The sequence below is a fragment of the Ochlerotatus camptorhynchus genome, unplaced genomic scaffold (assembly GCF_037179485.1).
Source record: "Ochlerotatus camptorhynchus isolate MF236.1 unplaced genomic scaffold, CSIRO-AGI_Acam_v1.1 ptg000193l, whole genome shotgun sequence".
NCBI lineage: Eukaryota > Metazoa > Arthropoda > Insecta > Diptera > Culicidae > Ochlerotatus > Ochlerotatus camptorhynchus.
Genome location: NW_027040683.1, coordinates 3,306,003 through 3,322,050, shown reverse-complemented (window position 1 = coordinate 3,322,050; position 16,048 = coordinate 3,306,003). Strand labels below are relative to the sequence as shown.

The 16,048-nt window shown below is 45.6% G+C and overlaps 1 protein-coding gene across 2 annotated transcripts in view; it reads right to left on the bottom strand.

Moving 5' to 3' along the window:
* The window catches only part of LOC135702476 (uncharacterized), a 518,995-nt gene that overhangs the window by 151,891 nt on the left and 351,056 nt on the right, over positions 1-16,048 (bottom strand). The window contains exon 6 of one of the 2 annotated variants that reach the window (XM_065223518.1): positions 13,142-14,997. In XM_065223518.1, coding sequence (XP_065079590.1) covers positions 13,142-14,997 — 1,856 coding nt within the window. Of the gene's footprint in view, positions 1-12,133; positions 14,998-16,048 lie in introns of those variants that run through there. The other variant, XM_065223519.1, reaches the window with a different exon arrangement.

Below are 16,048 nucleotides of genomic sequence, written 5' to 3'. Positions count from 1 at the left end.
GTACTTTACATACCAGTTTTGGACAGTGGATTGATATCCGTGCGAAAACTGACCCAACAGGGATTTTCGGTGAATTTCGTGGGATCTAGCTGTTCGATAGTGAGTGAAACTGGTGCGAAGTTGGCGTTCGGCGAAATTTATAGCAGCTTATTTGTGCTGAAGACAGTAGAGTTCGCGAAGCTGAGTAAGGAGGTCAATCATCAGAAAAACTGCCAACATATTTGCCATAGGCGGTTCGGTCACAGGGATCCGGCGGTACTTGATTGCCTGAAAACGGGCGGCTATGGAGAAGGATTCAAGTTGCAGGACTGTGGATTGAGACAGGTTTGCGAACACTGTTTAGAAGGTAAGCTTCCTCGTTGCCCATTCCCCAATATTTCTAATAGCAGAGCAAGCCGAATCCTTGACCTGGTTCATACTGATGTCTGTGGACCAATGTCGTATGTCACTCCAGGAGGATGTCGGTACCTGATGACGTTGATCGATGACTTCAGCCGTTACACCGTGGTTTGCCTATTACAACAGAAGTCGGATGTGGCTAGTTGCATTAAGCGGTATGTACACAGCAAAAAAATAATTTTGATATCACGTCAAAGTGGATGCACTACAATCATGTCGAAAATATGGTGTAATATTACTTGCTAAAAAGGACAAAATTATCATTAATACAATACATGAACTGACATTACGCTGCTTTTACTGCATTTGTTTATTTATGTGGTCATAAAAATTACATGAAATTTTCGACATGATTGTAGTGCATCCACTTTGATGTGATATCAAAATTATTTTTTTGCTGTGTAGCCCACGTCAAAACTCGGTTCGGGCGGATTCCTTGCGTCATCAGATCAGATGGAGGAGGCGAATACGTCAACAACGAGCTTCGAACGTTCTACGAGAAAGAGGGCATACAGGTACAGTATACCGCAGTATATTCCCCGCAGCAGAATGGCGTTGCGGAGTGCAAGAATCGCACGCTGCAGGAGATGGAAACGTGCATGCTACTCGACGCTAATCTTCCGAAAAAGTATTGGCTCCCTTCGCGTGCCGTCAACAGCACACCGTACGAGAGATGGTTTAGGAAACTACCTGTGCTAAGCCATTTCCGCATATTCGGTAGTCCTGCGTACGTCCACATCTCAGACGTCAAAAGGACCAACTTTGACTCCAAGGCACGACAGCTAATTTTCGTTGGCTATTGCGAAGACCGAAAAGCATATCGGTTCTTGGATCCTGAGACAGATAGAATCACAATAAGCCGTGATGCTCAATTCATCGAGCAGCGAAATGGTTCCCGAGGATTAGAACCGGAAGAAGGCGAATCAACGGTGAGCTATGGGGACTTTAGATGGACGGATATAGCAATCAACGGAAGTTCATCTCAGGAGTCAACTGGGCACGAGGAGCTACCTCAGCAACAACCTAGCGAACACAAGGAGCAACAAGAGTCTGAACACCGCGATGAATCTGAAGACGAGTTCTATGGGAGGATGAAGAATTAGTGGATGAAGCTAGTGATGGGATGCAGCGTCGTGAAAAGCGGTCAACCAGAGGTGTACGTCCGCAGCGGCTCAAGGATTACATCGTCGATGTGGCGATGGTCATCGAAGGAGACCCGTCGTCCTATGAAGAAGCGGTTAAAGGTTCGGAAAGCGATTTGTGGCAAGCAGCCATGCAAGAAGAGTATGATTCCTTGGCGCAAAATGAAACGTGGACTCTAGTTGAATTACCGGCCGGGTGTAGGGCTATAGGCAGCAAATGGGTGTTCAAGAAGAAGGAAGATAGCACTGGGAACATCAGCAAGTTCAAAGCCCGACTAGTCGCACAGGGTTTCTCTCAGCAATTTGGTGTTGACTACGATGCCGTATTTGCTCCCACTGCTCGCTACTCAAACCACACTGAAAACCCTGTTGACAGTTGCTGGCAAGAAACAGATGAAAGTTCGCCATCTTGACGTCAAATGTGCATATTTGCATGACCAACTGAAGGAGGAGCTGTACATGCAGCAACCCAAAGGCTGGTTTGCCGACTACAAAGGAGCTTGTACTGATTGAAGCAAGGTGCAAAGGTGTGGAACGAAACAATTTGTGCCATTCTTGGAGAAATCGGATTCAAGCAATCACGGGCTGATCCTTGTCTGTTCACTAAATATGTTTCCGGAAAGCTGATTTACCTGTTGATCTACGTCGATGATATAATCGTTGCGAGTGAAATTGAGGAGGAGATCGATCATGTCGAGCGTGACCTGAAGAAGAAAGTGAAATTGTCGTCGCTTGGAGAGATCAGCTACTTTCTGGGAATTCGTGTGAGCCGAGATGATGAAGGGTTCTTTGCGCTGGACCAGCAAAGTTATATTTCGAAAATTGCCTGTCGTTTTGGGTTGGATCGTGCGAAAGGATCAAAAATTCCGTTAGATGTGGGGTATTACCGAAGCCGTGAAGGAAGCAAAGCATTACCCGACAATAAACACTACCATTGCTTGATTGGAGCGTTGCTTTACGTGGTCGTCAACACTCGCCCAGATGTGTCGGCCAGCGTGTCGATTCTTAGTCGAAGAATAAGCGAACCGACTGAAGTGGATTGGTTGGAGTTAAAGAGGGTGGTCCGATACCTCGTGAAAACGATCGACTATAAGCTCAAGCTGTCATGCAACATCGATGAACCCTTCAAGCTAGTTGGATACAGTGACGCTGACTGGAGTAGTGACACAGCAGACCGTAAATCCAATACCAGTTATGTGTTCCAACTCGGCAGTGCAACTATTTGCTGGGCAAGCCGCAAGCAAACTAGCGTGTCATTGTCCAGTATGGAAGCCGAATACATCGCCTTATCTGAGGCCTGCAAAGAACTACTGTGGCTTCGAAAACTACTCGAAGATTTCGGGATGAAGCAGGATGATCCTACCGTCGTGTTCGAGGACAACGTCAGCTGCATCGAATTTGTATCGATAGACCGTACATTAAGGCGCTCAAAGCATATCGATACGCGGATGTTCTTCGCGAAAGATTTGTCGGAGAAAGGTTTGGTGGCCATTCGTTATTGTCCATCCGAATCTATGGTCGCCGATATCTTAACCAAGCCCTTGGGATACGTGAAGCAGCAGCAATTCTCAGCGATGATTGGTGTTAATCCCGCCACGTCCAATGGCCCGACGAGCCCCAGCAGCCCCACCGCTACCACTGTGACGGACGCATACACCTCAACGCGACCACACCCGTGTGTTGGTCAGAGGATCGTCGATCGTATGAAAGTCAAGCGGTCGACGGGTAAAATATGTAAACCAGCCAGAACAATAGCTGAATCGAGGAAGTAAAAAGTAAAATTAATTCTACTCGCAAGTGGTGTTACCTTAATCTACCTAATTTATACTGTTAAACTTAAATACTATCACTATCTAACGTGTCGATTGAACTAGACTACAGTATCTTGATTAACTTATAATACTTTGAACTTATCTAAGGTGAGAACTAGCTGGAAAATTAGTGAACTTATAACTAAACATATCTATATATACATCTAATAGCTACCTACAGCTGAAGAAAACCTTAACTTATAACCATAATATCTTGCTCTATGCAAACTAATTACTGCGGAACGAATCACCAAAAGTAAGTGTAATGCAATATTTATATTTGTGCACGAAACATAACATTGTCCAATGTTCTCAGGAATTTGTATTTTTTTTTCATTTCGATCAATCTGCCGGAATAAAATTCACGGATTCAAAAGATTCGTTTTTACCGCCCAACATCTTACAAATTCTTTTGTGGCAAACTTTACGATGTCTGGCAAGGGATCGAAGTCTGGATCGGCCAAAGGCGACCTCGCTAGAATTACGCTCACTGATCGTCGGGAAGACGGAGCGAGCGCGATTTATTCGTCAGCGAGGACCTCGTCTGGCATAGCCGACCCAATAAAGGGTGTCCACGATGAAATTGCCACACTATGAAATTGCTCTAACTTTTTAACCGTTGGGTAGAATTTAATGAAAATTTGGGTGGATTTAGTTCATAGTGCATTATTTACATCCTGCAAGTTTTAAAGTCCTGTGATCAAAACTCGCGGAAATGGAGTCGAAAGAACAGCTCGTGCGTGATAAAATCTTGCGCATTCATCACGAGAACAAGGATCTCTCGCATCGTTCCATCGCTAAAACGTTGGGAATCGCGAATTCCACGGTGTCGCGAGTGGTTAAGCGGTTCGAGGAACGGTTGACCACCGATCGGAAGCCCAGAAGTGAAGGAAAAAGTATTCCGTACAACACCAAAAATCACAACCGCGTAGTTGGGGCCTTCAACCGAAATCCGAACGCCTCCGTTAGGGATGTGGCTAAGAAGCTGCACCTAAGCCGAAGTTTTGTCCAGAAGGCCAAAACTAAGGCTGGGCTTCGAACGTTCAAGGTACAAAAGGCCCCTAATCGCGACGAGAAGCAGAACAAGTCCGCCAAAACCCGTGCCAGGAAGTTGTACCTCAACATGCTGACGAAAGTTGAATGCTGCATCATGGACGACGAAACATATGTGAAGGCCGACTTCAAACAGATCCCCGGCAACCTGTTTTTCACGGCCAAGGATAAGTTCAGCGTTCCGGAGCATGTCCGCACTCAGAAGATGTCCAAATTTGCGAAGAAATTCCTGGTTTGGCAAGCCATCTGCACGTGCGGGAAGCGGAGTGCACCTTTCGTGACCCAGGACACGATGAACGGACAGGTGTACATAAAAGAGTGCCTCCAGAAGCGGCTGCTTCCTCTCCTGAAGGCCCACAACGTCCCAACAATCTTCTGGCCGGATTTGGCCTCATGCCACTACTCCAAGGACGTGCTGAAGTGGTATGCGGACAATAAGGTCAATTTCGTGCCGAAAATGTTCAACCCTCCCAACACTCCGGAGCTCCGCCCCATCGAGAAGTACTGGGCGATTATGAAGCAGCACCTTCTTAAACGACCTAAGGTAGTGAAGACAGTCGAGGAACTGAAGAAAGTATGGGTTTACATGCAAAAAACGGTTGATTCACAGGTTGTGCAGAATCTTATGGCCGGGGTTAAGGCCAAGGTGCGAGCATTTGCGTATGGACTGTAAATAAAATACGAGTAAAATGGTAAAATGAAGTTTAATAGTTATTTCTCAATCCCTGAAAATTTGATGGCAATCGGATGAAAACTCGAATTTTGCGAATCAATTTTGTGTGTGGCAATTTCATCGTGGACACCCTTTAGTCAACACAACTGCAGTTGCTCCTATCAACAGCCCCATGCGAGTGCACCGAATGCTGCAGCGGTCGCGACGTGCGATGCAGTGGGTTTGACGAACCAGGTAGCCAGCGCATTGCGCACTGCAGCAGTAGTCTCGGCTGATCCGGTAAGGACAGGAAATCCCCCTCCTACCCCCCAGGTAAATGATGACGTTGTTTTCATTTTCATTTTGCAGCGTTTGGTGGGGCAATGGGAGCGCAAGTCAATCCAAAGCCAAGGATAAAGGAAGGGTAATGGCTGAATAGTCTATGCGGACCACTTGAACGCCATGGGAAAAGGAAGGGATTGAAGAGGTCGGTAATTGGGTGTTTTGAGGAAATGACACCTAGTACTAGATTTGTGCTGCAAAATGTAAAGAAACCGAAAATCCATCTCCCACTGATTCATCCTTTCACATATATACCAAATTGATATTTTAAAGCAACCATCAAAATAAACAGACAATATATGAAAAGCCTAGTTGCCTCCCTAAGCGGACCCTCGCATCCTAACTCCTTTTTCAATCTACTTAATGCCATTAGGCTGTCTAAATTTTCGTTTGATGATTATGATATCTCATTAGCCTAATTTAATAAATAATTTAAATCTCTAATCCACCCAATCAACCATAACCCATGCTTTATTAAGTACCTGCACTTGTGCATACTATCCAAAATTTAACGTGTTTCAAGTTGTTTTTGACTTTGACCTATACTTATTATATATCAGTTCGTCCCAAGTGACTAAAATTCTTCACTCTGAAGTTAGTTTCCTAGCTGATTTTTAACTTACATAGGGTATATGCTCCAACTACGCTCACACGTTTCCACTATGTCGCACCACAAAAATACGTATGGGTATGTCACAATAGAAGTACGCCACAGTGGAAATCCCGAACCACAGTTCAAACACTTATCCCAAATCAAAATGAAGCACATATAAGATTAGTTACAATACCATGTACAAAAATGATGTTTAACATTGTTTTCTGAGTAATACTTCAATGAAAACAACAATGAAAGCTTGTCACGCAAGTAGAAGGAGCACCGTTGGACACCCTCTAAAATACCTCAATAGTACAACTCCCGTACAAACCCATCTGTATAAAAATAAATAAAATAAGGGTGATATGCGGAAAAAACCAGCCAGTATCACACCCAACGTCAGTGCCTATACGTAAGCGTAGCACGACGCAGCTCTTAAAAAAAGGAGTACAGGTGTTATAATATCGCTTCAGACTAGAACTTTCGTTCTCTCGTGCAATGGTTCATCAGAGAGGGGAAGCTCAGTAATCCTCATCGCATGCTCATGACGCCACTCCGCCACGGCATGAGCCAACGATGCCGGACCTAAACCAACCATCTCCAACGCTCCACTATGAAGCATTATATTAGGCCCGCCCACCAACGTCCAGGTTAAAAACTAGCCAAGGGGAGGACTTCATAATAACCCGGTGCGGTTCTATTGAATATCCTACTACACAAAAATAAGATTAAATAATTAGATTGGTCTCACCCGATATTCTTGAAATACTTGACGTTTTGAATGAAACATTGCCATTTCCAGACTTCGTGTTGTTAGTTTTCTTGAAGGTCTTGTGCTTAATGCTTGATTTGTCTTTCGCTTCGTATTTCTAAGAATTGACTCTATAAATAAATAAAAAAAAAAACAAAAAAACAAACACAACGCTTCCCGTCCACAAGCAGTAGACCGAATGCAGAATCTTTGTGATGATACTTTCCAAACGTGCATATCCATAGAAATAAATCCAATTCAATAAAGGATTGATTTCCATTGCGATTAAATCCGGCATTCCTACTAAAATATCAAATGCTGTGCTTAATCAGAGCAATAAACAATGTACGGTGATGATTAATCTATTAATATACTTTTATAAGCGGGTTCAAATGCACTTTTGGTAAGCATCAACACTGATCTGGCAACACTAGTGTGCATCTTTCCAATGTGGTAAAGATCCAGATCAGCCCTGGGACCTGGTAGCCTAATTAAACTACCTCAAGGTTTTGCCAAAGCCCAGGGAGGTAAATGATGACGTTGTTGCAAATAAAGTGTATGCCATGAAGAAAGGAGCAGTTCCGAAGCAATCGGCTTCGACTGTCAACCCTAAAGTTAAATCTGTCCTTTCCAATCTACACGGAAAGGACGTTGTCAGACGCAATCCGGTACGTCATGCGCGGGCATATCGGTTCAATAGCTGTGAGTTGTGTGCAGAAAGTGATATTAGTAGAATGGTGCAGTGTGATGGTTGCGAGAGATGGTTCCACTTCTGCTGCGTGGAAGTTACTGAAGGAATAGCAGAAGTTAGTTGGAACTGCCCAGTGTGTCCAGTAGGGCAGAGCGAAGTCCAACAATCAACCCCAGCGGAAGACGTCCAAGCAGTAGTGCAGGCTGCTAATCCAACCCCAAAGGACTCTGGCGATGCGAAATCAAGCGGAAAGAAAAGCAGCAAACGGAGTGAACAGCGGAAAATTGACTTGAAGCTGCAGAAACTCGAGGAGCAGAGGAAGCTGGAACAAAAGTTCCTGGAAGAAAAGTACAGAATTTTGGAAGAGGTGGAAGATGACAGTGAGACGGATTTGGACAACGAGGATCTCGAGAAAATGTCTAAAGTTTCGCAATGGATCAAAGATACGGAACGCGGCGGAGTAGTTCAAGACTCTGGAGTCGAAGAAGAGAATCTTTCGGAAGAACCGAGGTTTCCACCTGGACTCGCCGATCAGTCAGTGGTGGTCGACCAACGACAAGTAGGACAGCAACATCGTTCGCAAGGAGGGCGGCGTAACACCATACCAGATTTCGCTCCCGAACAACGTTCTACGCCACAGACGCGGCTTCGTCCAACGGATCCTACCTCTCAGCGTTACTCTACGTTCCCGGCATCCATGTTAAGACCGCAGTTTCCCCCTCGACCATCAGTGACCGGTCCAACGCTCACGGCAATGGAACCTGAACCAATTCCTGTCGAGGAGACCATATGTATCCTCAACCGAAGCCAGATGGCCGCCAGACAAGCAGTATCTAAGGACTTGCCTGAATTCTATGGAAACCCCGAGGACTGGCCACTTTTCTTCTCGATGTACACCTCATCAACACAGATGTGTGGCTTTTCCAATGAAGAGAACATGCTTCGTCTACGTAAGTGCCTAAAAGGAAAGGCACTGGATGCTGTAAGATGTCGGTTGCTACATCCTTCCAACGTGTATGGTGTCCTTACAACACTGAAGATGCTCTACGGCAGGCCAGAAGCGATCGTTCAAGCAGCGATAAGGAAAATTCGTTCAGTACCACCCCCGGAGATCGATCGTCTAGAGAGTCTGGTCAACTTTGCGCTCACTGTCGAAAATTTAGTAGCAACGATAGAAGCCTGTGGGGTACAGGACTTCGTGTACAACGCCTCACTCAAGCTCGAGTTGGTAGATCGATTACCGTCGATGCTGAAGCTGGACTGGGCGAAATACACTAGAGGCAATCCAGCCACAAATCTCGTGGACTTCAGTACCTGGTTATACTCCATGGCGGAGGATGCAAGCACAGTCATGCAGACGTCCATCAACGCTCCACGAAGTCGAGTCAACAAGAAAGATGGATTCATCAACGTTCACACCGAAACTAGCAACGATCGATCCGGATTCTCTGCAGCTCCAGCTAAAGATACGCGTACCCAATCGAGAGATTCTCCAAAGGAATGCCTTGTATGCAAAGGTTCTTGTCCGTCACTTGCTAAGTGCAAAAGGTTCGTCGAGCTGAGCTACGAGTCTTCGCAAACACAACGGCACCTGCAGACAGCAAAGCAAATGTGGCGTTAGAGAATGTACCTACCTGCACCACCCTTTGCTTCACTCCGAGAGAACCGAAGCCTCCAGAAACGGCTCCCGGGTGGAAGCTGCTACGAACACCAGTTGTAACGTTCATCAAGCGCACTCAAACGACGTGCTATTCCGGATTGTTCCAGTTGTGCTCCACGGTCCATCGAAGATGATGCAGACGTACGCTTTCATCGATGATGGGTCCGAGCTAACCCTCATGGAGCATTCTCTTGCACAGGAGCTTGGGTTACAAGGACCAAACAAAGCACTCTGTTTGAAATGGACAGGTGGTAGCAGAAGAATGGAGAACGAATCTCAAAAGGTAGAGGTGGTCATCTCTTCTGTGAGAAATACATCCCAAAAGTACAAACTGGTGGATGTTCGGACTATACATGAGCTGAAACTCCGGCCACAAACCCTGATAGCTTCGGAAATACAGAGTCAGTATAGTCATCTCACTGGGATCCCCTTCGATTCCTACACTGAAGTAAGTCCGCGAATCCTGATTGGACTGGATAACGCGCAACTTGGGCATGCGTTCAAGAGTCGCGAAGGAAAACCATCCGAACCGATTTCCGTCAAAACCCGTCTAGGATGGATCGTGTACGGGAGCTGTTCGTCCAATCATCTCGGAAATCATGTAAACTACCACGCTGTACAAGCGTGCGAGTGCAACGAAGGTTCTGACGAAAGTCTCCATGCAGCAATGAAAAACTACTTCACTCTCGATAGCATGGGCATCTCTAAGCCTGACAAGTTACCGCTCTCCGTAGACGACCAGCGTGCTATGGACATTCTGGAAGTGGTGACACTACCCAAGGACGGCCGCTATGAATCAGGCCTTCTTTGGAAGTATGACGCAGTGCGGCTTCCCGATAGTAAAGCTATGGCTCTCAGGAGATGGGAGTGTTTAGAGCGGCGGATGAAGAAGGACGAAGGATTGGCGGAGGCACTACGTGCAAAAATGGCCGAGTACGTCCAGAAAGGGTATGTCCGGAAACTGAGCGGAGATGAACTGAGGCATCGTCAACCGCGTGAGTGGTATCTGCCAGTGTTTCCGGTCTATAATCCCAACAAACCAGGAAAATTGAGGTTGGTTTGGGATGCAGCAGCTACCGTCCAAGGAATCTCCTTGAACTCGGTTTTACTGAAAGGACCCGATCAATTGATGTCTCTACTGTTAGTCTTGATTCAGTTCCGGGAGTTTCGAGTCGCGGTATGCGGGGACCTACTGGAAACGAATGATGTGAAGGAGTGGCGATGGGTTCCCACGAAGCTGAACGTGGCCGACGAAGGAACCAAATGGACCCGCCATCCTGATCTCACCGCCTCCAGCCGCTGGTTTCAAGGACCGGAATTCCTGAGGCAGTCTAAAGCAGAATGGCCGTCTGGCCTGCGATGTGGAATGACGGATGTGGAACTGCGTGCGCACTTATTAACGCACGTCTCCACGGCCGAATCAATTGTTGAAGCACAAAACTTCTCCAAGTGGACAACGATACTACGGAGTACAGCGTACGTGTTCCGGTACATATGCAACTCAAAGCAGATGGTCAAGACGAAACAGCGAACCGGTGGACCGTTGACGCAACAGGAATTATACAGGGCCGAGAACTTTCTCTATCGCCTCGCCCAGAGTTGCGAATACGTCGACGAGCTTGCGACATCGTCGTCATCGTGGACCCGAACTTTCAGCGAAACTGCTGGTTAAAGGGACGCGTAATAGCAACGAAGCCAGGAGCCGACGGCCAAGTGAGGTGCGCAACCGTCCGGACCATTAGTGGTATCTATGAGCGTCCAGCCGTGAAGCTCGCCGTGCTAGATGTAGGCGTCTGCAAGGATACGCCTCAGGACGACCATCCGGCGCATTCCGGGAGGGAGTGTTAATCCCGCCACGTCCAATGGCCCGACGAGCCCCAGCAGCCCCACCGCTACCACTGTGACGGACGCATACACCTCAACGCGACCACACCCGTGCGTTGGTCAGAGGATCGTCGATCGTATGAAAGTCAAGCGGTCGACGGGTAAAATATGTAAACAAGCCAGAACAATAGCTGAATCGAGGAAGTAAAAAGTAAAATTAATTCTACTCGCAAGTGGTGTTACCTTAATCTACCTAATTTATACTGTTAAACTTAAATACTATCACTATCTAACGTGTCGATTGAACTAGACTACAGTATCTTGATTAACTTATAATACTTTGAACTTATCTAAGGTGAGAACTAGCTGGAAAATTAGTGAACTTATAACTAAACATATCTATATATACATCTAATAGCTACCTACAGCTGAAGAAAACCTTAACTTATAACCATAATATCTTGCTCTATGCAAACTAATTACTGCGGAACGAATCACCAAAAGTAAGTGTAATGCAATATTTATATTTGTGCACGAAACATAACATTGTCCAATGTTCTCAGGAATTTGTATTTTTTTTTTCCATTTCGATCAATCTGCCGGAATAAAATTCACGGATTCAAAAGATTCGTTTTTACCGCCCAACAATTGGTTTGACCGGAAGCAGCAGCCGCTGAAGATGTCGAGGAGGAGTGTAGAAAGTACTACATCTGTCCCCATATCTATGGGCGGCAGCAAGAGAGGCGAGAGCAAGAGAGTAAAGCAATATATTTTCATTCCATTGTAAAACGTCCGTGAATAAGGTTAGTAAACGTATCGTTCGCTTTTAACCATTTATTACGCGGTTACCGAAAAAGTCTTTCCGGTCGATTCCTTGGTTCTTCCGTCAGTAGTTCTCCGCTGCATAACCTGTCCGCTGTGGTTAGTTATTATCAAACAAAAATTCAGTACCATCACTTGTGTTTGACCTTTGTTGATTGATGAGAGGTCGCAGAACTCTTCAAATGATACGGAACATCACACTGAAACAAATTGTTCGGTAGCTGATCGACACACACACACCTTCACTGAGAACAGGAAGTCTATAGCCGGCTACGTTAGAGAAGTAATTTAGCTACCGTTTACGCTACAGAGATCAAACAGTTTGCGAATGCTGATAACCGGACATTTCTCTACATACTTCCGAATGATGATTGGCCAACACACCACCGAATATTAGTATAATATCAATTTATTCCAAATATTTCTATCGTTAAAAAATTTACACATTTGCTTCAACATCCGGATTAAGGCTGCCTGCTTCTTCATGTTACTATCGAGTAGAACATTATAGTTAAACACTATCAGTATGTAATATATTATATCAGAATTATACAACCTAACTGTTAATGACTGATGATTACTTTTCATTTCACATAGGATTGCTCAAATGGAATGATCCGCTTTTACTTTCTTTCTTGCTGTCTTGATTGTGATGACCCTCATATCTAATGTAAACCCGCTTATTCGGATATGTAGTACGAAAGGGAAATCTAAGCTTACCAGTAAACAATCAATAGAAAATGTTAACAGAATTAATGATTAATACCCGAGTGTGAATATGTGGTTGTGTGTGTGTATGTGTGTTTGTTTTTCTTTTCATCTGCGTTTCTGTGTAATCATTGGAACGTGCACGTTATTTCAGTTTATAGTTTTTAACGTTAAACATCTGTTAGACAGATGGCGGGTTAAGTCTACCCTCAACGGTAGTTCCTACCGAAGGAAAATTAAAACGAAAACTAAAATCTTACCATGTTGCTTCCTTTCCATATTGTGCTTGTTGTTTACGTGAATCCTTTTGCTAAAATTGCTTATTTTTTTTTTGTTGTTGTTGCTTAAATCAAAACACCATGTAACCTTTGGTCCCGTATTAATTAACTCGTTTGCTTGTATTTTAGCTCTAACTCGCAGTGTTGCGTGTGCATTTGTGGTTAAACGATTTTTGTTTGGATAAAACAAATTAAAATGGGGTAATTTTATTAAAGGATGATAAAGCATCAGTAAAACAACAGTTTTGATACATAAAGAAAGGGGTAAAAAGAAGGGATAGAGTTAAAAAAGAATATAACAAAGTAATAAATTAATAACGACTAACTACAAAGCAAGCGACGCCGACGACAACGTAGGCGCCAGCGTAGCGAAGAAAGGAAATTAGTGCAAGGTAAGCTCACTCCGCGATTACTGCTCGACGCGCAGTTTATCCTTGCTGAAGTTCCGGATGGCGTCCAGCAGGGCAGTGCGGGGGTCCACTTCGGGTGCCGTAAGCGGTTTCTTGACGATGGCACCCCGCACGACCGGAGTGGTAAGTTTCGGGGCCACCGGAGGTGGCGGTGGTGTAGGTGCCGTCACGCTAGCCACTTTGATAGCCGCAACCGTTGGTTCCGCAGCGATCGGTTTTGACAGTTCCGGGATGGATTGAGCAAGAATTTTGTCCTTAAGCCCCGTTCGACGAAGGGTGTTCTGACCAAATGGGAGCGACGGGGCTTCGGCGACCGGTTTCTCTACTCTGGTGGGAGTGGTTTTCAAAATGGCGGTCGAGATATTGGAGGACTCGATCATCGAAACGGGGCGTGGCTTCGAGGGGGAATCTGTCACATTCATGGGCTTGAAACCTCGGACAACGGGTTGGAATTTGTTGTAGCCAAAGCTAAGTCGATTTATGGTGGCCGGATTCCGTGAGTAGGTGTCGTAGAAGTACGGCTTCTCCAGGGGTTTCTGAGCTACCGGAGGTGGAACAACATTCTTCTTGTACTCGACAGCTCGAACGATTGGTAGACGATCGGAACTGGAGATCGAAACCGGCTCCTGTGGGTTCGTATCGACCTCCGGAAGCGATTGCGGTTCACCGTTGTTCAATGGCACGTGTTCACGGGAATCGGGTTGATCGATACCGTTCTCTGTCTCCACAGATGGCGCTGGTGTGGAATTAAGGCTGATTTTGGTGGTATTATTTACATTCCTATAGCCTCGAGGGAGGGTGGAGCTTCCGCCGAATCGGTAATCGCGGTCGGATTTGATCGAAACGTCAATCTTCGGACGTTCACTCCAGGTTGTGAAGTTGATCGTTGGAGGACCTTGATACGTCCAGCGTTTGCCAGCAGCAGTGTCGCTCTGTTCAGCGTTTACAGTAACGCTCACACCACTATTGGCGACTGTCGTGCTTGTGGTGGTAATGTTCACCACTGTAGTTTGCGGTTGCTTAGCAACCGCTGCGGACAGTTGTCTATTCTGCAGCTTCTCATCATCGCTCTTTGACTCATTTGATACATCAACCAATCTATCGTTCATGACCTTCGCACTATCGGTAATCTTCATACTTACCGAATCTTCCATCTTGCTGGCGATCACCGTCTCGATCTTCTCCATCGCCGGTTTCTGCTCCTTCTCTTCTTCGAACGAATTCTTGCTCTCAACCTCCTCAATCTTCTTCTCAACCATACTCTCCCGTCTGACCAGATTGTTGCTCCTGACTACTTCGGTCTTGTACTGAACCAACGTAGAAATGTCGGTGAAACTATTACGCTTGATCGCCGCCATCGGCAGCTCCTCCTGCAGCTCCTTCTTCTCCGTCGACAAATTATTCCGGGAACTGTTCAAAATGTTCTTTATAACTTCCAAGCTCTGCAGTGACGGCGAATCGCAGATGCTCATCTCGCTGGTCGATTTCCTCCGGTTGCTCTGGGCAAACCGGTTCTCAAACTTCTGCGCCCCGATCAGCGAAATGTAGGACGTACTGCGTGGAGTCATCCTCAGCCCGTTGGCGCCGGACTGTAGCGACTGGATGTAATCGGAACGGGTCGAGTGGAAGCTATCCGAGCGGTTGATGTTCTTCGGCGATTTGTTCAGCACAGTAAGGCTGCGTCGCTTGACCGGACCTTGGTGGTTTTTGTTGCCGAACCGGGCCGAGCACGATTCGTCCTCATCGCTGCTCAACTTGCTGCCGCGCAGGATCGAATCGGCGGAGATTTTGCGCCGCACAATGACGTTGCTTTCCTCCTCGCTGTCGGACTTTTGCGGCGATGCAGGGGCCGATTCGGGCTGAAATTGGGGAAGAGACGGGGTTAGGTTGTTTGACTAATATTGAATCCCAAGCAAGGCTGGGCACACTCAGCTAGTAATCTATAAAACAACGTCACAGCTATGTTTTTAGGCTTGCTTCTATTGAATTAAGAATGATAGCCAACATATCGCATAATGAGATTTGACTCAAGACAGATTCTGTCCACTTCTCCTAGGATATCCGAAACATGTCCGGATGTGGCCAATATAGTTCTTACGATCCTCAATATGACATCCAATGGTTATGGCTCTGAATTCTCATGCGATTTGATGTGTCGCATGATGGATTTTGATTTTAAAGGGTTTTACCGCGTCCCCGGGAGTTCCCGGAACATGTCCGGGTGAGGCCAACATGGTGCTGATTATTCATTATGACTCTTATTGATCTTACTTCCGAATTCTAATGTGAATTGATTTATCGCATGGTGGGTTTGGACCCTTACTCGCCGGAATATGTTCCGGCCATATTTCCGGAACCAGCGGAACGATTCCAAAAAACATTCAATGTCATTCTATGGGACCATGGTATCTCCATTGGCATTGTGACTGACTTGCGGTTATCTCATTCCCACTTAGATTTTGGTCATAAAATAAAAATTTCACGATGTTTTATCCAACGTTTTTTACTAAACATAGATGCATTGTATCACATTGCACGTTTATTTTCCAAATTAACCCTCCAAAGTAAGTGTAAAATGAGAAAACTTGTAATATCTTTGAATGCCGTTGTCTCCTTTTTGAGTTTTTTACAGATGGGACTGACCTGCGGTTATACGCCAATGCCATCATGAGCAGGCCTTCAGGAATTGAGGCCTGTTTAGATGGCCTACAATCATGTATACAAATTATTAAAATAAAAGGTATGGATCGTGGACACATTCCCCTCTGCACCTTAAACTGACCACGTATGGACAGCCACAGTCCTTCAAATACTAAACCAGGAAACTGATAGGATAAGCGCAGAGGCCTTCTAGATACATTGTAATTGGAAAAGAGTTGAATGATCACATTCATTTACTGGACAGAACAT